This window comes from Oculina patagonica, chromosome 14, assembly GCF_052425735.1.
Source record: "Oculina patagonica isolate OP01 chromosome 14, crgOcupat, whole genome shotgun sequence".
Classification (NCBI taxonomy): Eukaryota; Metazoa; Cnidaria; class Anthozoa; order Scleractinia; family Oculinidae; genus Oculina; species Oculina patagonica.
In genome coordinates this window covers 1,121,370-1,141,974 of record NC_135771.1, presented here as the reverse complement: position 1 = coordinate 1,141,974, position 20,605 = coordinate 1,121,370, and the positions used below count along the sequence as shown (strand labels likewise).

The 20,605-nt window shown below is 39.0% G+C and overlaps 1 protein-coding gene across 1 annotated transcript in view; it reads right to left on the bottom strand.

Moving 5' to 3' along the window:
* Nucleotides 1-20,536, bottom strand: part of LOC144637881 (nuclear pore complex protein Nup155-like) — a 30,226-nt gene extending 9,690 nt beyond the window's left edge. Inside the window, exons 1-27 of the mRNA XM_078496972.1 lie at nucleotides 20,129-20,536; nucleotides 18,861-18,998; nucleotides 18,155-18,251; nucleotides 17,743-17,813; nucleotides 17,207-17,299; nucleotides 16,412-16,572; nucleotides 15,550-15,658; nucleotides 14,920-14,993; nucleotides 14,143-14,234; nucleotides 13,363-13,463; nucleotides 12,097-12,249; nucleotides 10,827-10,927; nucleotides 10,023-10,190; nucleotides 9,656-9,766; nucleotides 9,308-9,370; nucleotides 8,390-8,667; nucleotides 7,585-7,651; nucleotides 6,782-6,906; nucleotides 6,369-6,424; nucleotides 5,779-5,918; nucleotides 4,546-4,605; nucleotides 3,979-4,110; nucleotides 3,210-3,287; nucleotides 2,793-2,853; nucleotides 2,535-2,670; nucleotides 1,841-1,991; nucleotides 505-609 (exon numbers count right to left, since the gene is read on the bottom strand). Of these exons, the coding sequence (XP_078353098.1) occupies nucleotides 505-609; nucleotides 1,841-1,991; nucleotides 2,535-2,670; nucleotides 2,793-2,853; nucleotides 3,210-3,287; nucleotides 3,979-4,110; nucleotides 4,546-4,605; nucleotides 5,779-5,918; nucleotides 6,369-6,424; nucleotides 6,782-6,906; nucleotides 7,585-7,651; nucleotides 8,390-8,667; nucleotides 9,308-9,370; nucleotides 9,656-9,766; nucleotides 10,023-10,190; nucleotides 10,827-10,927; nucleotides 12,097-12,249; nucleotides 13,363-13,463; nucleotides 14,143-14,234; nucleotides 14,920-14,993; nucleotides 15,550-15,658; nucleotides 16,412-16,572; nucleotides 17,207-17,299; nucleotides 17,743-17,813; nucleotides 18,155-18,251; nucleotides 18,861-18,998; nucleotides 20,129-20,270 (3,063 nt within the window). The 5' untranslated portion in view covers nucleotides 20,271-20,536. The remainder of the gene's footprint in view (nucleotides 1-504; nucleotides 610-1,840; nucleotides 1,992-2,534; nucleotides 2,671-2,792; nucleotides 2,854-3,209; nucleotides 3,288-3,978; nucleotides 4,111-4,545; nucleotides 4,606-5,778; nucleotides 5,919-6,368; nucleotides 6,425-6,781; nucleotides 6,907-7,584; nucleotides 7,652-8,389; nucleotides 8,668-9,307; nucleotides 9,371-9,655; nucleotides 9,767-10,022; nucleotides 10,191-10,826; nucleotides 10,928-12,096; nucleotides 12,250-13,362; nucleotides 13,464-14,142; nucleotides 14,235-14,919; nucleotides 14,994-15,549; nucleotides 15,659-16,411; nucleotides 16,573-17,206; nucleotides 17,300-17,742; nucleotides 17,814-18,154; nucleotides 18,252-18,860; nucleotides 18,999-20,128) is intronic.
* Nucleotides 20,537-20,605: the final 69 nt, after the last annotated feature.

The following is a 20,605-nucleotide window of genomic DNA, read 5'->3' as shown; positions in this document are numbered from 1 at the left end:
TTCTACTACCCCCTGGGTGGTATGAGTGTGTTACCTGTCTGCATGCTGTCAGCTAGCTGCTACTTAACTTCACTTCTGGGAAGGGGGAGAGAAGCTTGCGTCCTTGCAAGAAAGTTTTCATTATTGATGGTACCAATCGTACCAATCGTACGATTCGTACCACTAGCTAGTGGTTTTGTTGGGAAAACATGCCCACGAGCAAGTGACAAAGCCGCAACAACGAGCAGTGAAGCCACAAGGGGCCTAGAAGGAGCAATGCAGGCTAGATGGAATGAGGCACTGCAAGATGAAGTGCCTTACCCAACAACGCAATACAGTGCCCCAAGCCAGCAAAACCTGAACTACTTGACTTGGAATCAAACACTTCACTAACCATAAGACGAATGCCTCTGCCATGCTGCTTAGAACTTAAATTTCAATGCAACTTTTAAAAAAAATAAATAAATGCAATATATACATGGATCTTAAGATAAAAGGGATTATTAATAATAATACTGATCTTACCTCCAATAGCCTGTCTGTAAGTGCATTGTCAATCAACCACTGATACAACACAACATGCCACAGTTCATCTCCATATGACAGTGAATATGATAAAATTTCTTCCATCTAGCAAAACAGAAAAATCAAGTCTCTAACCACACACTACCAACAAACCTAACAAAAATCAAATCTATTGTCCCATTACTGACACAAAAAGTGTTTGTCAACGTCACATAACAATGGATTTTTAGACCATAAAATAATTACAGTTGAACCTCTACAATACGGACACTACAGGGACAGGGGAGAGTGTCTGTATTACGGAGGTAGAGTTTATAAGATATTTTGGTCACTTTTGGACCAGATGAACTGTCTGTAATAGGGAGGTGTCTGTATTATAGTAGTAGCAATAGTAGGTATACTTTATTTGAAACACGATATTGTAAAATACTGTAGAACCCCGTTAACTCGAACTCGGATAACTCAAACAACCCCGCTAACTCGAACACACTTCCATTTCCCTTGGATTTGAACTCACTTTTCAGTCATTTTTACTCGGTTAACTCAAACTCATATTACTCGAAAACCCCGCTAACTCGAACTAAATTTCTTTTCCCCTGATCAAAATTTGGGTCAAATTTACCCTGATAACTGGAATCCCGGTTCTTGCAACTCACCACGGTTGCCCATTTATTAGAGCAACAAAACAGATCACGTATTTGACAGCCTTTTTCCACTCTTATTCTGACGAGATAAGTTTAATTTGCACTGTACTGATACTGAAGTGCTGTAAACTATCAATTATTTACTTGGCAAATTAAATATTCAATCGACCCTGATAACTCGAAACCCCGCTAACTCAAACGGTTTTTCGTTTCCCTTCAAAGTTCGAGTTACCGGGGTTCTACTGTATTATCTTAATAATAGGTTTTCTTTCTTAGTGTTATAATCAATATGTAAGTAAATGTTTTAGTGTCCACCAGTTAGTAGACTTTTCTGATATGTGTACCTTTTGACACTATAATAAAGTTTATTATTATTACAGTATTTCCATTCAGGTAAAAATTACAGATTAAAAACATAGGATAAAAACACTTACTACACTAACTTAGAGAGACTAACAGAGACAAGGTGTCTGTAAGGATAGGTTCACTTGTATGAAAACAAAAGACAAAGTCAATCCCTTTGGTCACAATTTCTGCACATATTTTAAAACATTCAGACCACTAAGAAAACCATATTTGTCCAGAGTACCATTTAATGCTTAACTAGCACTGAAAGAAATGAAAATCAGCTAACTACTGGGAAAATAGATGTTTGGAAACTTGGAAATTAAAAACGTCAATTCCAAGCTTACCAGTTTCTCAGCATCATGTGGAGTCAGTGCATTGGGATCTGGGGCGGGTGGAGGCCCTGGCCGTGTTGGTCGACCAGGAGACTGGGAAGGAGCTGTTTTCATTACCAGAAGTCGCTGTAGACTGTCCAGAATGCACTTGTAGCATTGTTGTCTGAAAACAAATGACAATCTATTTTTATTTCCTGTTAGATTTTTCAATGGCAACTTAGAAAAGGATAATTGGGATTTAATTCATTAGACAAGTTGTGCTCTTGGTATAATTGCAGGGTGTCCGAGGGCTCTTACGTAAGGAATCTTGGGTGCCCACTCTTAAAAGCGTTTATGATAGAAAAGTTATGTAAATCACCCAAAGGCAAAAGTTTTTACCACAGAGGTTGAAGTCAATTATTCAATTATTAGTGAACGACAAAAGAGGCTTCAATTTCATAGTGAAAACAACAACAACAGCAACTACTAGATTGTCTTTTTGCCTTTGTTAATCAAAAATTGAATTTTCCACATTAACCCTTCAAGTCCCAAAGGTGATCAATATTAAATTTCTCCTTCTGGTAATATCAATACATACTCCATCACACAGGTACTGAGAATTAACCAAATGATCAACATTGACAAGTTGTCTTGATAGTTAAAGCAATTCTCCTAACAAGTACAGTATGAAATGTATGGAGATCATAAATGAGAATTTACATAGTACCTGGCAATAAATGCCTCTTCTCCCTGTACATCACCACGTGGCTCACCATTCCTGTAGAAGTGCAAAGCCAACCCCTGGGGGTCCCTCTTGAGGGCAGCGTATAAAGATAATTCCACCACGCCTTCATAGAATCTCACTTGAAAACAAACACGTTGGGATTAACTTACATTAAAGTGAAGCAAAGAAAATATATCTTTCCTGTTTTTTCTTTAATTAATAGAATGACTCAACTTCTACTGTGAGACATCTTAACCTCACCTGATTCAAACAAAGAACATATCAGTTCCAGATTGATTTGATGTGTCACTTGTCGATAACACTGAAAAATTAACAGTACACACAAAGATAAGTCTTTTGGGAATGGCAGGTTGGCAGGGGTATTCAGCTAGTTCACATGTAAACAAGTGTACAGGTAGGCTATTCTATTTTAAAGCCACCAGTTCTTAATAATTTTCTAAAATATGGTTAAAATTTTGACTTAGTTCTGAAATGGCTTGAATGTTTTACAAGTAGCTTATTAGCTCTTAATGCTTGTTGACTTCTCAAAAATCTAACTTTTAAACATGCTTTTCCATTCAAATATCAAAAGTGTGTTACAGTAAAAGTATAAAATTTAATCATTTATAGCAGTATCTTCTTACCATTACTACATGGAAAAGTCACTCCAAAGCTTACCTGAAGTGCTTCTTTGAGAATATTTTCTTGTTCAACTTTGTCTCTGCTTCTTTTAGCCAACATTAGAAGTTCACCTGCCTACAAAAATAGTTGCCAATTATTTAAAGAAAAATCAGGGTTTTAGCTGTTAAAATACCTCAAGAACCACATTAAAACAGTACTGCCCTTAGCCCAGGGGGGGGGGGGGGAGGTACTCCGGGATCTAAGTGACGGGGATGATCGAATGGAAGCAAAACTCAGGACCCAAAAAAATCCCTAAGTCTTCCGACATTACCCAAAAAAATCCCTGGACAAAAAAATGCCCATAAAAATCCCTATTCAAATTACCCCTAAATTGCCAAGGCCACGCTAAGGCACTTTAGTTTGATTTTAATACCCCAAAAAATACCTGCCAAATTCTCCTACCCAAAAAAATCCCGGAATCGAAAATTTCGACCCCCAAAAAAATCCTTCGCACATCCCTGTCACTTGGACCCTGGAGTACCCCCCTGGGGCCCTTAGCCACCCAAACAAATTCATTTCTGAACAGTCTGGAAAGAAGGGGTAGAGTTCCGGGTGTTGTGGTCTGGCCTATTCACATGTATCCATGGGTTGGGTGGTGGGACGAGATCATATACATGGACAGATAGGGGCTGCCAATGTTGCCTCATATTCCAATCTTGTTCCGTAACTGTAATTGTTAAGCACAATGAGCTTTGTAAATGCGCTTTACAAGAAGCATTATCATTCATTCAAAGTTCTGTTTCCTGATCAGTTATGACATATTTACCTTTGTCATCACGGCATCATCGTTGCTGAATAAACTTGGGCAGACATCCCGCAATCTCTCACTAATGGCGTCAATAGAAGCACTGTCATCCATATAGCAATTCATTAAAGACGAAATAAGAACACTGCAAATCTGTAAGAAAGGAAAGAAATAGTTTGGTAACATATATAAAACAAAAAAGTCACTTGACTGCAAAACTTGTGACACCCTTCATTAGCATTACATTTACTATCTGTTTCATTCTGTTTATTCTTGCTTGCGATCATGTGCATAAGCTTTTATTAGCTTGACAACAAAAATGCAAATATTATATAAATACATATAAAAGCTTATAAAGTACTTTCCAGTTGCAAGAGATGATTTAAGTTTGATGAACTGTCACTGTTCCTTGTGGCAATTGAGGCTTTGATCGGAAAGAAACAAACTTACATTTTAAGAACTATTTTTATTTCACAGGCACTTTAACAATAAGAGAATGCAAGCCATGAGTATGCACAGCAGCAGTAGTAAAAGACTTGGCAAAGCATACATGTACAGATGAACTGACTGAATGGATAAAGACTTTACCTCTTTTCCAGTAGTGACTAGATCTCTAAATTTGATGTGCCTCAAACGATCCCTTATCACCTAAAGTTTAACACAAAGCATCACGTTAGAACACTGTTGAATACCTACCATAAGTAAAATTTAGGTATACATATGATTCCTAAACTAGTGGTAACCACAGGTTAAAAAGTGCGGGCCTTGACGCACATAGACAAGGTACTGGTAGGCAGTGCCGATAAATTAATGACTGCAAAAGATAAAATGGACAAAAGACAATTATTCTAAGCTTATTGCCGCGAACCGATCAAAGTTATCTTTTGATTGTCGATTTGGGAATTGTAATCGAGCATGCGGTGTGAACTGATCGGGATGTGAATTTTTCTCAGCTGGTAAACTCGCTATGTTGTTAGTGTTATAACAAAATTCTGGACAATAAGCAACACATAACGCCTTCCACGTGACAGAATGTTTAGATCTTATGTGACAAGCTGTTGAGAGATTAACTTATTTTTCGCATTCGTTCTTGGAGCACAGATTTTTCTTTTCCGGTGTAACGACAAACTGTCGTGATTGACACATTTTCGCATTCCGATCGTGCTTAGTGGAAGAACAAAAATTTTGAACTTCCGCTTCTCTATTCGGTTTATAAACGTGGCGCGCACGCGTAAAACGCAATCCGCTGGTCACTGTCAAGATTAGGGTTGCGGGCCTCTCTTGGGCCCGCAATTAAAGTAGCAATTAAGTTGATAACGTTCTAAACAAAGTAACGAAAAGCTGAGAAGGGAATGAACTGAAAGCTTTTCCAAGACATCACTCGCGGTTTCGCTAGCAGTCATGCATGTGTACCAAAGGAATGAACACTTTTTGATCATGTGTTTACGTACTGTAATGTTAACTAGCAAAACTAACAAAATTAACTCCAGGGCAAAGTTCTAGCTTAAGTCTAATACTTTGGCACCAAACTGCAGCACTGTCGTGCAAACTTTCATTAGGTAATTAAAAATTTAATGTTAAAACCTAATTATCACCCATATTTAACTATATGTCAATCTAAATTTACTCTCTCTGGAGATCCCGTAAACTCACTAACAGATGAGATTGTACAGGTAAATGGGATCCCAATTCCTTTAACCCTTGATTCCTTGAATCTCTCAATAACTTGAATCAAAACTTGTTTCCCTTGGACTGCAATTTAACTCGTGATTTCTGGAACAAAAATTGTAGGTTTATAACAGTTAAAAATAAATGTCTTACAGTGTCAAGATGAAGGATAACATCCTCAATACTGTGTTCGTTAAGAACTTGCCACAAGCACAGAGTCTCAACAGACCGGTCTATCAGTGACTTGAAATTAATCACAAAGTTTCTTTCTGCATAGAGTGCTTCAGCTGATGCTAAAACAGGAATGGAATGGTATAATGCTGAATTGATCACAAGAAAAAAGATTCAATTACATAGTAAGAACAGTTAGCATTTTGCGACATGACTGTCTTCAAATGAAAAATCAATGTTTATCTACATTCATGTTCTAGCTCTAAAGGTCTGACAACTCTGTAGATTACTAGAGGGGGTGAATAGGTTTGTGGATCAACAGATTTGGCCTTAGAAAGTGCACAGATTGTGGCTTTTGCAATACAAGGAGTGGATCAGCAGATGTTGAAAATACAGTGCACCACAGGTTAGCTGAGAATTTTGGCCTGGATTCTGGACTCTTCATGTCAGAATGTTGGACTGTGGATACTAAAATGAAGTTTGAATCACTTTGGTTGATCTTTTTTGGCAAGTATACAAACAAAGCTTGTTTTCTTTTTTATGCTGAGTGCAGACTCTCTGATAACACTAACCTTGATGTGTTTGTTGAAGAAGTGTCTGAACACCAGTCATTGGAACTCTGGGGAAACTGCCAAAGGAAAAAATTGTAAAATACTTTTTGTTTATCTCATTTTAATTATCAATTGCTTTTTGGATTTTGTGATGTTAACATTTAGGAGCAGGGGTAGCTTGCTCCAAGGGTTCTTCTCTCTAGTAGGTAGGTTTTTTTTACTGTGGTGATATTGAAGCTTAATGTATGTTTGATACCACGTTTGACCCATCAACTTAAATTTGTTGGTCTACAGTCGAAACACCTTCTTATCTTCCTCAGAAGTCTTCAAAAAATTTCCGTGCTTCTCAGAAATTTTTGTAAAATGCTCAGAAAAATTTGTGACCTGCACACAACATCTCTTATCATTGTATATTTAAGAAAAACCATTCTCACCCTCCTTCCAAGTTAGGAAGCATAAACCGCAGATTTTGTTCCAACCATGTTTGAAGTTGTCGTAATTTTTCCAAAATCCATCCAAGCTGTGCTACATTATGTACACTCCTTAGCACTGGAGTTGGCTAAACAAAACAGCAAAAATATAATAACTATTAAAATTAGCAAAAACAAATTGTTATTTAAATGTCAAGGAGGGTGAATACTTAAGGATAAAAGCAGCAGGAAGATGATCTCCGTCAGGAATGGTACATGTATTTTGGTAGAAATCATTAATTTTCTTCTGTTTTTGTTGTTGTTGTTGTTTTTTACTGAGCATTAAATTGGTACATTGTACTTGTTCAACCTGTTTTTTAAAAATGGTAGTTTTGGGGTACTTAAGGATGTCTGAATGTTATTTGGTATCAAATAGAGGTATTTTGGCAGTTTTAAAAGTAATAGATACGACACAATAGGCTGACCAGTATGGTTATTTTACAAAACAGTAAATTGATGTAATCAATTGGTTCCATTTTGTTTCAAAATTGCAGAATGCCTATTCTGTATTAAACTTACGGAAAGTCTATTCTGAATTAGGATTTACAGCACATTCATAACTGAAATGGATTTTACAATGTCAGTGTACTGTGTGGGTATGCTTTCAAATTCACAAATAAAAATGCACCATTTCTGCACAAACACAATCATGTACTTCCTCTTATAATAAACATCGCTAGGCTGTCCAATTACAATAACATAGTGCATTCTGTTCTTGGGTAAGACAGTTAACTTTCATAGTGCTATTCTCCAATAACAAGACTCACCTGTTGTGGTTCAGGAGGAAGAGGTATAAAGAAATCTTCAAACACCAGTCTTGCATCCCAGATAGTTCTGAATAATGGCAGACAACATCAATGTTACAAAGGAGAAAAGACTGACAACTTTAAAACAGGGTTTGTAACCTTTTTCACATCAATTTTCCAGGTCTTTTTCCAAGACTTTACAAGGACTCAGATTTCTGGCCCTATCTCCCACCCAGGGGCAAAGAACTAAGCAAATAAGCCAAAATTCACATTAACCCTTTCACTCCCAAGATCTCAATATTATTTCTCCTTACTGACTGTACATTTCTTACACAGGTGTTATAAATGCTGAGGGGTAACCCTGCAATGGACTACCATTTGATCCAGGGGTAAAGCTGTGCTCTTAGAACAATTGCAGGGTGCCTGAAGGCTCTTATGTAAGAAATCTCGGGTGCTCAGCTCTTAACAGCTTTTATGAGTTCATACAAAGTTATACAAGTTGCCCAAAGACAAAAGTAAGTCAGCTATAGCACCCAGGCTCTGCTAAAGCACACTTCTGAGGGGAAGTAGAAATTTTCCTAGGCAATAAATGCTATGCTATGAAAACCAGGATATGCTCTAGCCTGACAAGCCTCTAGGTTCAATTAGTCTATTACATGAGGTTATGTAAAAATACTGAAGCAATTTTCAATTTCTTTGTAAAATCAATTAGGTCAGAAATGATACATGATGCCATAACTGTGTTGATACAAACACCTAGCCATTCAATCAGTATGTGAGTTACATATATCTATCAACCAAATTTGATACAATATTGAATACTTACTCAAGGATTCTTGCAAAGTACAGACACAGCCCGTCATGTTTACTTGATCTACTTGTTAGCTCAGCCCGTACCACTGCCTGCCCCATGCCAACCCCAGTCTGAGGTGTTGACGTCACAAACCCAGGACTCCCATACCCTGGTCTGCCGGGGGAGGCTAAGTAGGTTCCGCCAAGGGTGGCGCTGGTCTCTGCAGGGTGACTTCCGACACTGGCAGGAGAGGGGTGGTGGGACACAGACTCTCCATATTTGAAAAAAGCTCTTGTGGCCCACTCAGCAACCTGAATAATATATAAAAGATTTGTTATGAATTGTAGCTGAGCAAACAGACCCATGTAGTCTTGCTATTATAACCCCGATTTTTTCAAACCTCAAATGGAAACGCAAATTGGTTAATTTTTTTCCCAATTTTTACAGGACCCCTTTGATAACAGTGTGGGAGGCATGTTGGTCTAATGTTTAGCATGCTTGACCCTTAGTGAAATGTCCCGAGTTTGAGCCCTTGGGGGTAACCCTGCAATAGACTAGCATCCCATCCAGGGGGGATGCTTAATGCTACAGAATTGCTAAATGCTACAGAAACTGGGATAAGCTCCAGCTGTATGAGCCCCTGGGCTTGAATGCAGACTGAGCCTTAGCCAGCTGTATGGGCCCCTTGGCTTGAACGCAGACTTAGTCTTACGTTGATAAAAGTACTATTTAGTACTGATAGGTTAATTCTGTCAAAAAATTTGTTTATCATCATCATCATCATAATTCAAGGTATCAGATATCGAAAGGTTTGGGAAACTTACAGTTTAAGGAATTAGGATTCCACAACAAACTCAACCTACATGACAAAGTTACACAAATTTTATCATTTTATTGCTGAAAATAGCCATACTCTCAACACTATCCAATCCATTTTTTCACAAGACTTACCTGATGTTGGGATGCCTGTACAGAGCAAGCCAAAACAAGACATGTTGCACATGCCTGGTCTTCCTGTATAAAATGTGAAATAATTCATAACTTATCAAACAAAGTACCAAAAATATCGGTAATTGTGAAGAACAGCTCCCGCTAACAGACTGTCGGTCAACTGTCGGCCGACAGGTTACAATTACCAAAATATAAACAAAGCATGAATGACATTGTTATGACAAATGACCAGCTGTGCGAATTATAAACTTTAATCATAGTATTCTATACAAAGTGTAGGTGCTTGTGTAAATGAAGCAAGAATTCATGCCATGTGGTTAATCAAAGAATTTGCACTTCCTTGCTCACCTTATAAAGTTTGAAAAAAGCTTGTACAGGGTCCGAATCAAAACCCTGACTCTGTATTAGCAACTGACGAAGCTGTTCAACTGGGCGATACGTTGTAAACAGGTAGCTTCCCTGTTGATAAGAAAAAGACCAGCATGACAATAGTAAATGATTGGCATTGGAAGTCAAAGCAAAATAAAACTTAACTCTCTTGATTGTTTTTGTTTTGACTGTCTGAATTACTGACTGTCTGAGTGACTGTTTGACTGCCTGTCTGACTGATTGTCTGTCTGTCTGTCTGTCTGTCTGTCTGTCTGACTGCCTTCCTGTCTGCCAGTGGGCCTGCCTGTCTGTCTGTCTGTCTGTCTGACTGATTGCTTAATCTCACCTGAGAACTGAGAGCAACAAAAGATCTCTGACAGGAAGCATGTTGTCTGACGACTGCTGGTGGCTCCAGCCATTGATCACTGTTTATAGGACAATGGCCGATCATGTTGCCCCCAAATTCAGGAACTTCACTCAGAGACCATGTTCTTCCTTCCATTGGGACAGTTACCTAATAGGTAGGTAAATAAGGTAAAGTCTGCATTCAAGCTTAGTGGCCCATCAGGCCGGAAATTATCCTGGTTTCAGAAGAATGAAGTGACTAGGAGTATTTCTACTCCCCCCTGGACGGGATGCTAGTCCCTGTAGGTTTACCACCAGCAGTTAATTTGCCTGTACCCATTTATACACCTGGCAGTACCTATGTGGAGAGAGGTACTGCCAGAGTAAAGCATCTTGCCCAAGAACACAACACAATAACCCCAGCTAGGGCTCAAACCTGGACTGCTCGATCTGGAAGTGCACTAACCATTAGGCCACTGATCCTCCAACCAAATAGGTATGTGAAATAAAATGACTGTACATGACATTTATTTTAAGGTATCAATATACCGAATTGGCCAAACATAGTTGTTTTAACAAAATCTAGTAGTTATAGATCATGATCTATTTGGCTTCATATTCGAGTTTGGTCACATGCAGTGTTCTGCTCTCACATGCCTCGAGTAAGTATTTCCGCTGATTCCATCAGTGTGATGGTGCCTGGTGGGTGCTGCTCTCAGGGTTGCCATGGATACATTTCCATTTGCTAGAATCAGGCTTTGCTCATTTATTGGCAATAAATTCAACTGCTACATAAAGTTGTTACCTGCATTTCCTTGAGTGGAGACTGGAATGGAAATGGATCAGGACTAACTCCCCAAAGAACATCAATCTCTTCAGTCTGAGATGCAGCCATCAACATGATGCCTAAGATACACAAACACAAAATTTAAAGAATAGCCAAAGTAAGTGGACATGTGCATACACAACACAGTGCTGAAAATTTTTTTTCTTACTTAAAAGGAGATGTGTCCTTCAAAACTTTTATTTTGAACGGACATATTAGAAAATTAGTCGGACATCAATTCGCATTTTAAATCAAACACATTGAATTTTCCAAGACACAGTCACGTAAGTTCTCGGACATCATGTCCGAACATATTGCAAAATTGGCCGGACATTTTGGCATATTTGACCGGACAATGTCCGACGACCGACAGTAATTTCCAGCACTGCAACACACTGCTGCAACTTTGCCGAAAGGATACAGGAATCTTGTTCAAGCAGATACCATTGCATGGAAACTGGGATAATCTCTGGCTTAAAAGGCCAGTAGGCTTGAACACAGAATTTACCATGCATTAAACTCGTCAACAATAGATGAGCTTGGGCGTTGGTGCCTGGAGGTTGGTGGAGCCCGGCGATGCACAGCAGGGAAGGAGGTATCCATGGTAACCCTGAAGCGGCCACCACCCACCTAGGCACCGTCACACTGAAGGACTCAGTGGAATACTTACCAACCTACCACGAGGCTCTAAGACCTACCCGAGGGAGGGTGGGCCGGGCAAAAATAGCGAAGCTTGCGAGCAAGTGCTAGCGAAATGAGCTTGCGAATGATGGCGAGCAACACGCTGCGTGAAAGGTCATGAAGAGCCCCTGCGAAGGCCCTGGGGCCACCCTGAACTCTAAGCGGCCAGCGGTAACGGCCTACTGCGTATATGCATCACAGAGTGCCCCAGCGAACCGCCAAGGTTGCAGGCGGGCTTCGTGCATCTTAAGGTTGCTGGAGAGCATTGCTTCGAGGTTAACTTAGCCTAAATTACATTTAGCCACATCTAAATTACATTTAGCCACATAAATATTATTGGTCTTGTCGTTGATTGGCATCATTTCCTATATTACACTGTAGTTCTGACAAGTTGGTTTACACAAAGATTTTTGGTTTATAATAACTTTTTTTTGTTACATAAAAGCTAACACGCCAGCTTCTCATCAAATATATTTGTCTCATAAAAATTGGCCAATTTTCCTTGTTTACACAAGCAAATAAAAATTGTCACATCAAAATTGCTCAAGTAAACTAGCCTTAAAACTACCTTGTCTGTAGAAAGCTGCATGTACTTGTGAAGGTCTCTGTGACGTTGCTGACGGTGCATACCCTGGTGGCAGTCTTACATGAACCAGCTGTAGCTTATTTGGTCTGTCTAATGGGGCTCTGACAGTTGTTGTAGTGAAGTAAAGTCGCACTCCTGAAGTCAAATAAAAAAAGGACTTCAGTTATATTGTGATCAGATAGGGATACAGAAAAGGTAGAAACAGGGGCAGAACTAGATGGTGCAGCAACTTAGGGGGAATAGTTGTGGCCTCTCCCCAGTGGAAAATTTGAAAATAAAGGCTCTCTGAGATGCTATTTCCTGCACTGTGGGAGCATTTGTGATGATAAAATCAAGGTTTTGAGGGACCAATTTAAAATTTTCCAGTCAAAAGTCCACTCCCCCCCCAAAAAAAATTCTTGCTTTCATGTGTGTGCGAACAGGGGGACATTCCTGCAACAGTGTTTGCTTGATTGCAGGGCCTTAAAACTGCAGAAAATCACAGCTGAAGCCAAACAATCTTTGATGTCTGCATTGACCACGTGGAACTTGGAGAAGAACAGTGGAAAGGGGGCTAAAGGAAAAAGGATTAAGAATCTGAGCAGAGGCAGCATTGGCTGCAGAGGAAAGGATAGCCTGGAGGCAGAGGGCCTACAGCCCAGCTCTCCACCAGAAGAACAGAGAAATGATGATGATGATGTTACAGATTGTCTACCAAGACAGCAGGGTTGGAAACTAAAATTTTGGAGCACTCGCGAGTGACTGGCAAACTGCACTCGTCCAGAACAGTTTTCACTTGCCCAGTCTCCTCCATTAAAAAAAGAAAATTCCCCCCCCCCTCAATCGCCCCTGTATTTTGCAAGCTAAGTATTGAAATTGTACAGTAAAATTTGCAGAAATAAGCCATCTTGCCACGTTTCGTGGCTCAGTGGATGAGTCAGTGTAATTATGACAAGGGGGATTACTTTGTACAAGTACATCTGTCATGTAACAATAACCAAGCGGAAGCCATTTCTGTCTGTTTACGAACCAGGTTTGTTGGAGATTTCAAAACGTTGCTTATGGACAGTGTAGATTGTTTTAAAGTGGAAAGTAAAAAGTTGCACCAATTTTGAATGACATATTCTGAAAAAATCTTACTTGCCAAACCGCGCGAGTGATCCGTGAATTGTACTCGCCCGACCATTTTCACACACGCCTGGGCGAGTGGGTAAGCGCTAATTCCCAACCCTGGGACAGGCTAAACAACATGTGACAAGGGGTGCTTACCAGACTGAGTGACTGCAACCAGATGAACAGTTTTTGATTCATGTCTTGGTATTGGTGCAATATGAACAATAGTTTTGAACTGATTGTGATCAATCGTTGTTCTGAAAACAAAAATACATTTTAAAAATGTAACCAGTGGTTAATGTTTCATTAAAAAAAAAATGCTGTCTTAAAATCCTACAGGCCAAGCGTGCAAAGGAAGTCCTTTTCAATATCCCAGGGCAAGTGTATTTTTCTGTTGGGCTAGTGGGTTTGATCTACCGGTATCACTTGCCAATGAGCAAGTAACATTTTTGAACTTTTTACATGAAGTAAGGCCACCGAAAAATGCCTTAGGGCTAGCCCAAAATGGTTCTAATTAATTTTCTCAAAGGGCAAACTGGAATTTTAATTCATTTTCTTTGTACCCTGCACACCACACTTAAGACTGTTATACCTACTGTAACTAGACAATTGGTTTGCAACTGCCGCAATAATTTGATTGTTGCAACACAAAATGCATGAAGCACTTATAAGTTCTCTGACACTCCCAGTTGCTTCAACATACTGCTACACCAAACATTTTGATGCACACTTAGTTTTTCTTCCACGGTACAACCCCGTTCTTTCTAACTGTCAGGGAAACAAAGCGGGAGTTTGAAATAGCCGATAGTAAATGACTGAAGGGCAAATCCAAGGGAAATGGGTTTTAGTTCGAAGAAACAAGGAATTCAAAATAAGCGAGGTCGAATTAACGGGGTCTAACTATATATTTAAATCAAAGTTGTAAACACATAATACCTTGCAACAGACTCTGCTTTGTGTGTGATTCTGTCCTGAGTTAAGGATGCCACATGTGACATTCCATTTCCATCAACACCAAGATCAAAAACCTGAAAGGAATGAACAATATAGTGGAATATCGATTTCTCAAACCTCCAACCCGAACAAGAGAAATGAAAATTGGTTTGAGAAATGAGGAGTTTGAAAAATTAGGGGTAAAATTGCAGTGTTCCACTGGGTTAACCTATCCAACGGGAACAACTATTGCTTTGAGTTATCAGGAGGTTTGATACATCAGTTGAATGGGTGACACACACACACTAATAAGTGAGTTGTATGGACCCTGTCAAACAACGTGATTGAACTATTACTTTTACAAAAAACACGAAATCTTTCACTTCGACACAATTCTCTATTTCAAGAATTAAGAGTGTTGTCTAATAGTTTGCATATAATGTTTCAAGAACGACAAGATTCAATGGGGATGCAACCCTCCAAGTGTATTTTTTTCCTTAGCGGCCATTTTAGTTACTGACTGCTCAAGTTTGGTCGCCAGTGAAAAATTTTAGTCGCTAAATTAAGCTCATACTTTCAATACTTCTTCTTAATTTTAGTCGCCATTGCCGGCGACTTTTGTTCCAAGTGATGAGTTAGTTCCAAGAGATGTATGAGTTAACAGTTGCCTGGACAGACGTGCTCTGTACAGTGTAGATACACAGTTTTATTTCAATCAGTACACTATCCAGTCTAAGTAGTTATCTTTCTTTTCTTACAAAGAACAAATGAGAAATGTACCTGAATGGTTCCTCTTTCAGAGCGAGAATAAAGAGTGTTTCTTGTATTATCAACTGCCAGCTGAACTATGGAATCTGCAACAGAACAATAACTCAAAACTGACCCTTTCACATCACTAAAAAATTGGTTTAAAAGGGCATTTGTTCTACAGTTGTATCTATCTAGGTCAAGATTTGCCTTTACACTGAAAAATCATTGATATTACTGAAATTTTTAACAGTTACACGTTTTAATAGCAAGGTACTGGTAATTGGAAATTCCGAGGGGGTGGGGGGTCTCACAAGCCAAAATTTTTAAAGTCAAGTATGGGGCTTATTTGGAATTTCCACAGGAGTGGGGGGATTCAAACCAAAAACCTTATGTGGGAAGGGTATGGATATTTTCTGGAACAACACAATCATAAAAATATGCAATTATCATTCAAGTTGGCTGGAAATGTTGCAAACTGCTTTACAAATAGTACTGCACACAGTGTACAGCTAGCAAGGAATAAACAAAGAGGACTGCGAGTCTTTTTTCGCAGGAAACCAAATAATATCAGGCACTGTACTATACAACTCAGTTCTTCAGCAAGCAAGAACATGTATAGTCAAATTACAGAATTAAAAAAAATATTTGTATTTTCCTCACCTTCACCACTGAAAGTAGTACTCAGAAATGACGGCACAAGGAATGATAAAGCTCCTGACGAATGGTTCACTTTCCGACAGTTTCTCCATGGAAACCAACTGTCACCTGACTGTGAAGATTTTAAGTGTGAAATCAGCAAAATAAATACTTTTCAGCTAGAGGAAAGCAACATCTTTTACGTTTTCAATTTGAAGCAAGGGTCAGAAAACATTTCCTTTATATCCATTTGTGAACTGAAGTGAACTAGCCATTGCCAAAAAACAACATGGAAAATCCAAGTTTTTAAAGTTATGGTTAAAGCTTTATTTTGTGCTCCTCTTTAATAGTTTTTCCCTTTCCTATATTTCAGTGGCTTAAAAAAAGGTTGTCCAGTCATCTGGAACAACTAGACTTTCCTGCTGGCAAGTTACTTGCCCAGCAATAGGCAAGCAACCAGGAAAGTTTCTGCCAAAACGTAAACTAAGACAAGCATGCAACTGTCCTGGGCAAGTGAAGTGAAACTTTATTCAAACTCGGAATTCCATCAATTACAACTGGTTTTCATGAAAGCCGAGTAAATTTGAGAGCTGCTTTTCCAAAGGACAAGGTGGAATTCAAGTTTTTTTTTTCAAGCTCTGTACCTAGAACATTATTATTATTATTTATTTATTTATTATTATTTTTTTTTTTTTGGGGGGGGGGGGGGCAGGACTTAAAGATCGAGATTCAAGCCTATAACTTCCACATTGATTGTATGCACTTCAGAGATCTAAAGAAAAAGAACCAATCAAAAATACAACACCATACATAGATTTGCACTCCACATCTACCTATCATAACAAATTCCTTTGCATAATGTCCAGGCAAGTTAGTGTGTACAAACCTGATAAGCAACTTCATACACACAGCCATCCTTTCCACCAAGAAAAATTCTTCCCGACTGTGTCCCGGTCATACAAGTCATGTAAATGTTATCAGATGGGATGGAGAACACTGGATTGGGATGAAGGTGCATCTCTGCAAACTCATCATGGCCAAGATTTCCTAGAGAAGATGAAAACAAAATGGTAAAATACGAACAACAAGGAAGGGAGGTATGGTTGAGAGCTTGGGGTGCTGGTTCCAGGATCAAGGCTTTTACTCTGACCATAGTGATTTGTTTCTGGGAAAGTCAAACTTGTTTGTTGGCACAAAGCAGCCAGGAGTAGTTTAACAGTGTGTATGCCATATAACAACACCAAAAAGCTTCCTAAATGCCTGATTCCCTCTTTGGCGCACACCTGCTGGGAATCATGGTACCGGTAGTTGTATTAATCAAGCCATGTGTGAGACTTAGAATACAACTACCGTGATCCCCTGCAGGCGCGCGCCATAGAGGGAATCGGCCATTGTTGTATGATTTATTTTCATGGTTTAATTATTTATTAACTACAGTAATTAAACCATGAGATGAATTAATTATAATTAATTAGTTCCAAATAATTAATTTATTAATTATATTCATCGATAACTAATTGTTAGCTAATAAATTGTTCAAATAATTATTTATTTGTCAACCAGCCTGGATAGCTGGGCACCCTAGCTGGCATGGTTGGGCTCCCTGAAAATTTTCTTTGAGCACTATAACAAATTTTTTTCTCAATCAGAGCATTGTAAAACATCACATTGAAAAACATACCTAATTTCTTTGATGTAAATGTTACAGCCAGCAGTACAATATCAATAGGTGTGGTAAGACATAAAATGTATTTCACATCATCTTTAAAAATTTCTGAAAACGAAAACAAAAAATAAGCAAAATGAGTTACTGCAAGCACAGATAGCAATCCACATCCAAAAAAAATATCTACAGTGCCGAGGACAATCTTTACTTCTATGCACCACTTTCATGCGTGCTGATTTATGATTCCACCTTAAGTCCCTTGTAGAACTCTTTTTTTGGTGCACTATTATGAGATGTTATCACACTAAAGATAAATACATGTACATACGTATAACTGCAGACAGTACTGTTTCGGCCTTCTGGGCCTCATCAGTGCAGTGCTGATGCTAGGATGGAGGTTAAGCTGTATAGCTTCCCCAAATGATCCCACACTTGTGGTATCATCTAAGCCATGCCAGAGTGCTCAAACTAGAAAAACTAATGAGCATGCGCATATGTACATCAGCTGCAAATAATGAATCTTCTTCTTCAATGAAACTGACATACCATACCTGGCTTAGCTTTTACTAATCCCGCACACAGAATGGTTTCATCCAAGCCATCAAAATAAGCAGAGTCACTCCTAGAATACAGAGGATCAATAATATCATTCATAGTTTTTCCTTATTGTCTTTGATTCTCTAAAGGATTGCAGTCCAAAACTTACAATTTTATGCACTTGTAAGCCACAAAATAATCAAGAATACAGCAATTGCCTTTTTAAAGAGCAATGAGCACATGATTGTGTTCTATCAGTGAATAGAAAACAAATTATGCGAGGAACCAATCAGATTTGCTGATTTCCAACAGAACACAGCTGCACTTCCACTAAAACAATGTAGACCACAAAAAAGTGTGATCGATTTGTTAAATACTGTTCATACAGCTAGTGGCCTCAGCTGAACAAAAAATAATTTTACTTACCCATCTTCATAATTCCAAACATAAATATTACTATCAATAGTAAGCCATGCTCTCCTGATCTCAGGGAAAAGTCCCATCATACAGTTACACTGCATGTCTGTATTAAACAGGTCAAGGACATTATGCAGAAAACAACTTGCTGAAACCTATGTCACTCAGTTGCAAGATTCTTGTAAAAACATTTAACTTTTGTGTTGTTAATATACTGGTTTATGTTAGAAACAGGACACTTTCAATAGACTTGGATATTCAATGTTTCGGAATTATCTTAACATGGGTCTGGGGCTAGCAGGTCAAACTTGCACATTTATTTACCAAACCTCTCACTAAAATAAATCACAAGAAACTTGGATATAAAGAAACTTAAACCAATTCCCTGTTAGCCTGAGATTCAGGTTGGAATTTTGAAATATCAAATGTAACCTTTAAGAATACAGGGCTGTGCTCTAAGGGTGCCGGGTATGCCTCAGGCAACTAACTTTTGTCTTTGGGTGACCAAATAATCTTATTTCTTTCATATAAGCTCTATGCTGGGCACCCAGGATCTCATAGTTTGGAACCTATGAGCTCCTTGTAATTTTTCTTTGACCACAGCCTTGGAATAGCTTTAACTTTTTCCATTATTGACATATAACTGGTAAATTAAAAATTATAATAATGTTATGTTACTTGAACTTCATAAACAGCAACAGAACCACAAGGATACAATTAAACTGTTCCACCAGCTCCGCAGGAAGAGGAACCCTTTTGAGGAGACTGACAAGTTCCATACCAGCCAATCCAACAGATGGCGATGACAGTGACGGATAGTCATAGTCATTTATTCCACTGAAGGTTGTTAGAGCTACAGAAAGAGCAACATTGCACCATTTAACTACCTTATTTCAATATGGACAGTGGAACCCATTAACAACTTAGAGGCCTAAAAAGTTGGTTTTATTACAGGGTGGCAGTATTTACTGGGTAAATAAGGGTTGGTTCAAATCATGATACTGGTATTTATGGGCTATTGTGTGGTTTTTGGGTCTTTGTGACCCCCTTCCTCCCCAGAATTTCCAATCCCTTCTGCCGGGGGAGTATGGATATTTTCTGGAACCACACATTGCATTTGAAATCTGCACCAACCCACCCCCCTCCCCCCGATGAAGAAAGGTTTTTCATTGTTACCGTAAAATTCCGGTTATAAGCCCCCCCGCTTATAAGCCCCCCGGTTATAGGCCCATCAACCTGGAAACAAAAAAATACATCCGGTTATAAGCCCCCCCGGATATAAGCCCCCCTCTACCGGATGACAGTACTGAACTGAGCTCAATGTTGCTTTTTTGTGCGTTTTAACTTAAAAACGTATTTCGATCAATACTCCTGGGCTCTTTTCGAAACGTTTTTTTCCTTCCGGTTATAAGCCCTCCCGAATATAAGCCCCTCCGCTTATAAGCCCACCCAAAAACCCTTACGAAGTTGTATAAGCCCAGGGCTTATAATCGGAATTCTACGGTATGCCTTTTTGTTTCCCACCAAAAATCTTTTAGCGGGCAACATTGCAAAATCTATGACATCAGAGGGTAACATGGCACTGTTACCCACAAATGTTGACTGGTGACCGCCATCCTTCTATTAATTGTGCTATAACAATTCACTTAACGACTGCTCCCTCGGGAAACTAGTTAACTCTGTTTCTCTCGAATCACAATGTTTCCCTCGGATCCACCTCGGGAAACATTGAGATTCTCAGGAAACAAAATTAACTGTTTCCCTCAGGACCAGTCAGTAAGTGTATTACTATAGTATTACAGTCTGTATAGTACAAATGTACAAAATACACATAAAGTTAGTGACTATTTTAAACTCAACTTCTACTTGGATTTAAGCCTAGCCACTATACAGCTTATAAATACAGGGCTTAAATTTAACCTCAGAGCAGAGGAATACTTCCACATAACAGGAAGAATTAAACGAAGTTGAGGAAGTTCTTACTTTGTGAGGCGTTGATCTGTTCTGAGAGCTCAGGAAACTGTCTGTCGGCTGCAAGTTGCCGATCAACTTCCTTTGCGGCATTTTCCAGCGCTTCTGGAGTCACAGGTAAACTCAGAGAGCTTGCTGCTACTGCTACAGACATGCTCAAGGCAGATTTCTGATTCAAATAGACTCTAAAGTCAAATTTCTGTCATTCTCAACACTCACACATGGCGGCACATTTTCGAAGTGAGCGCTCCACAACAATGCGCATACTCCGAAGAACGACGAAAATAGTCCTGGGTACGAAATCCGAGGTTGACCCGAGCTGAGCCCCGAGTTGTTCCGAGGCAAACTCCGAACCAAACGAGTCTACCGAGGACTTCGACCTTCTAGTAGAATCGATTGCATTTCTCTAATTCGAATTTCTCGCACCATGAAGTACATTTTTGTAAAAATCAAATTAAAAAAAGATATCTCTACAGCCTGAATCACAGC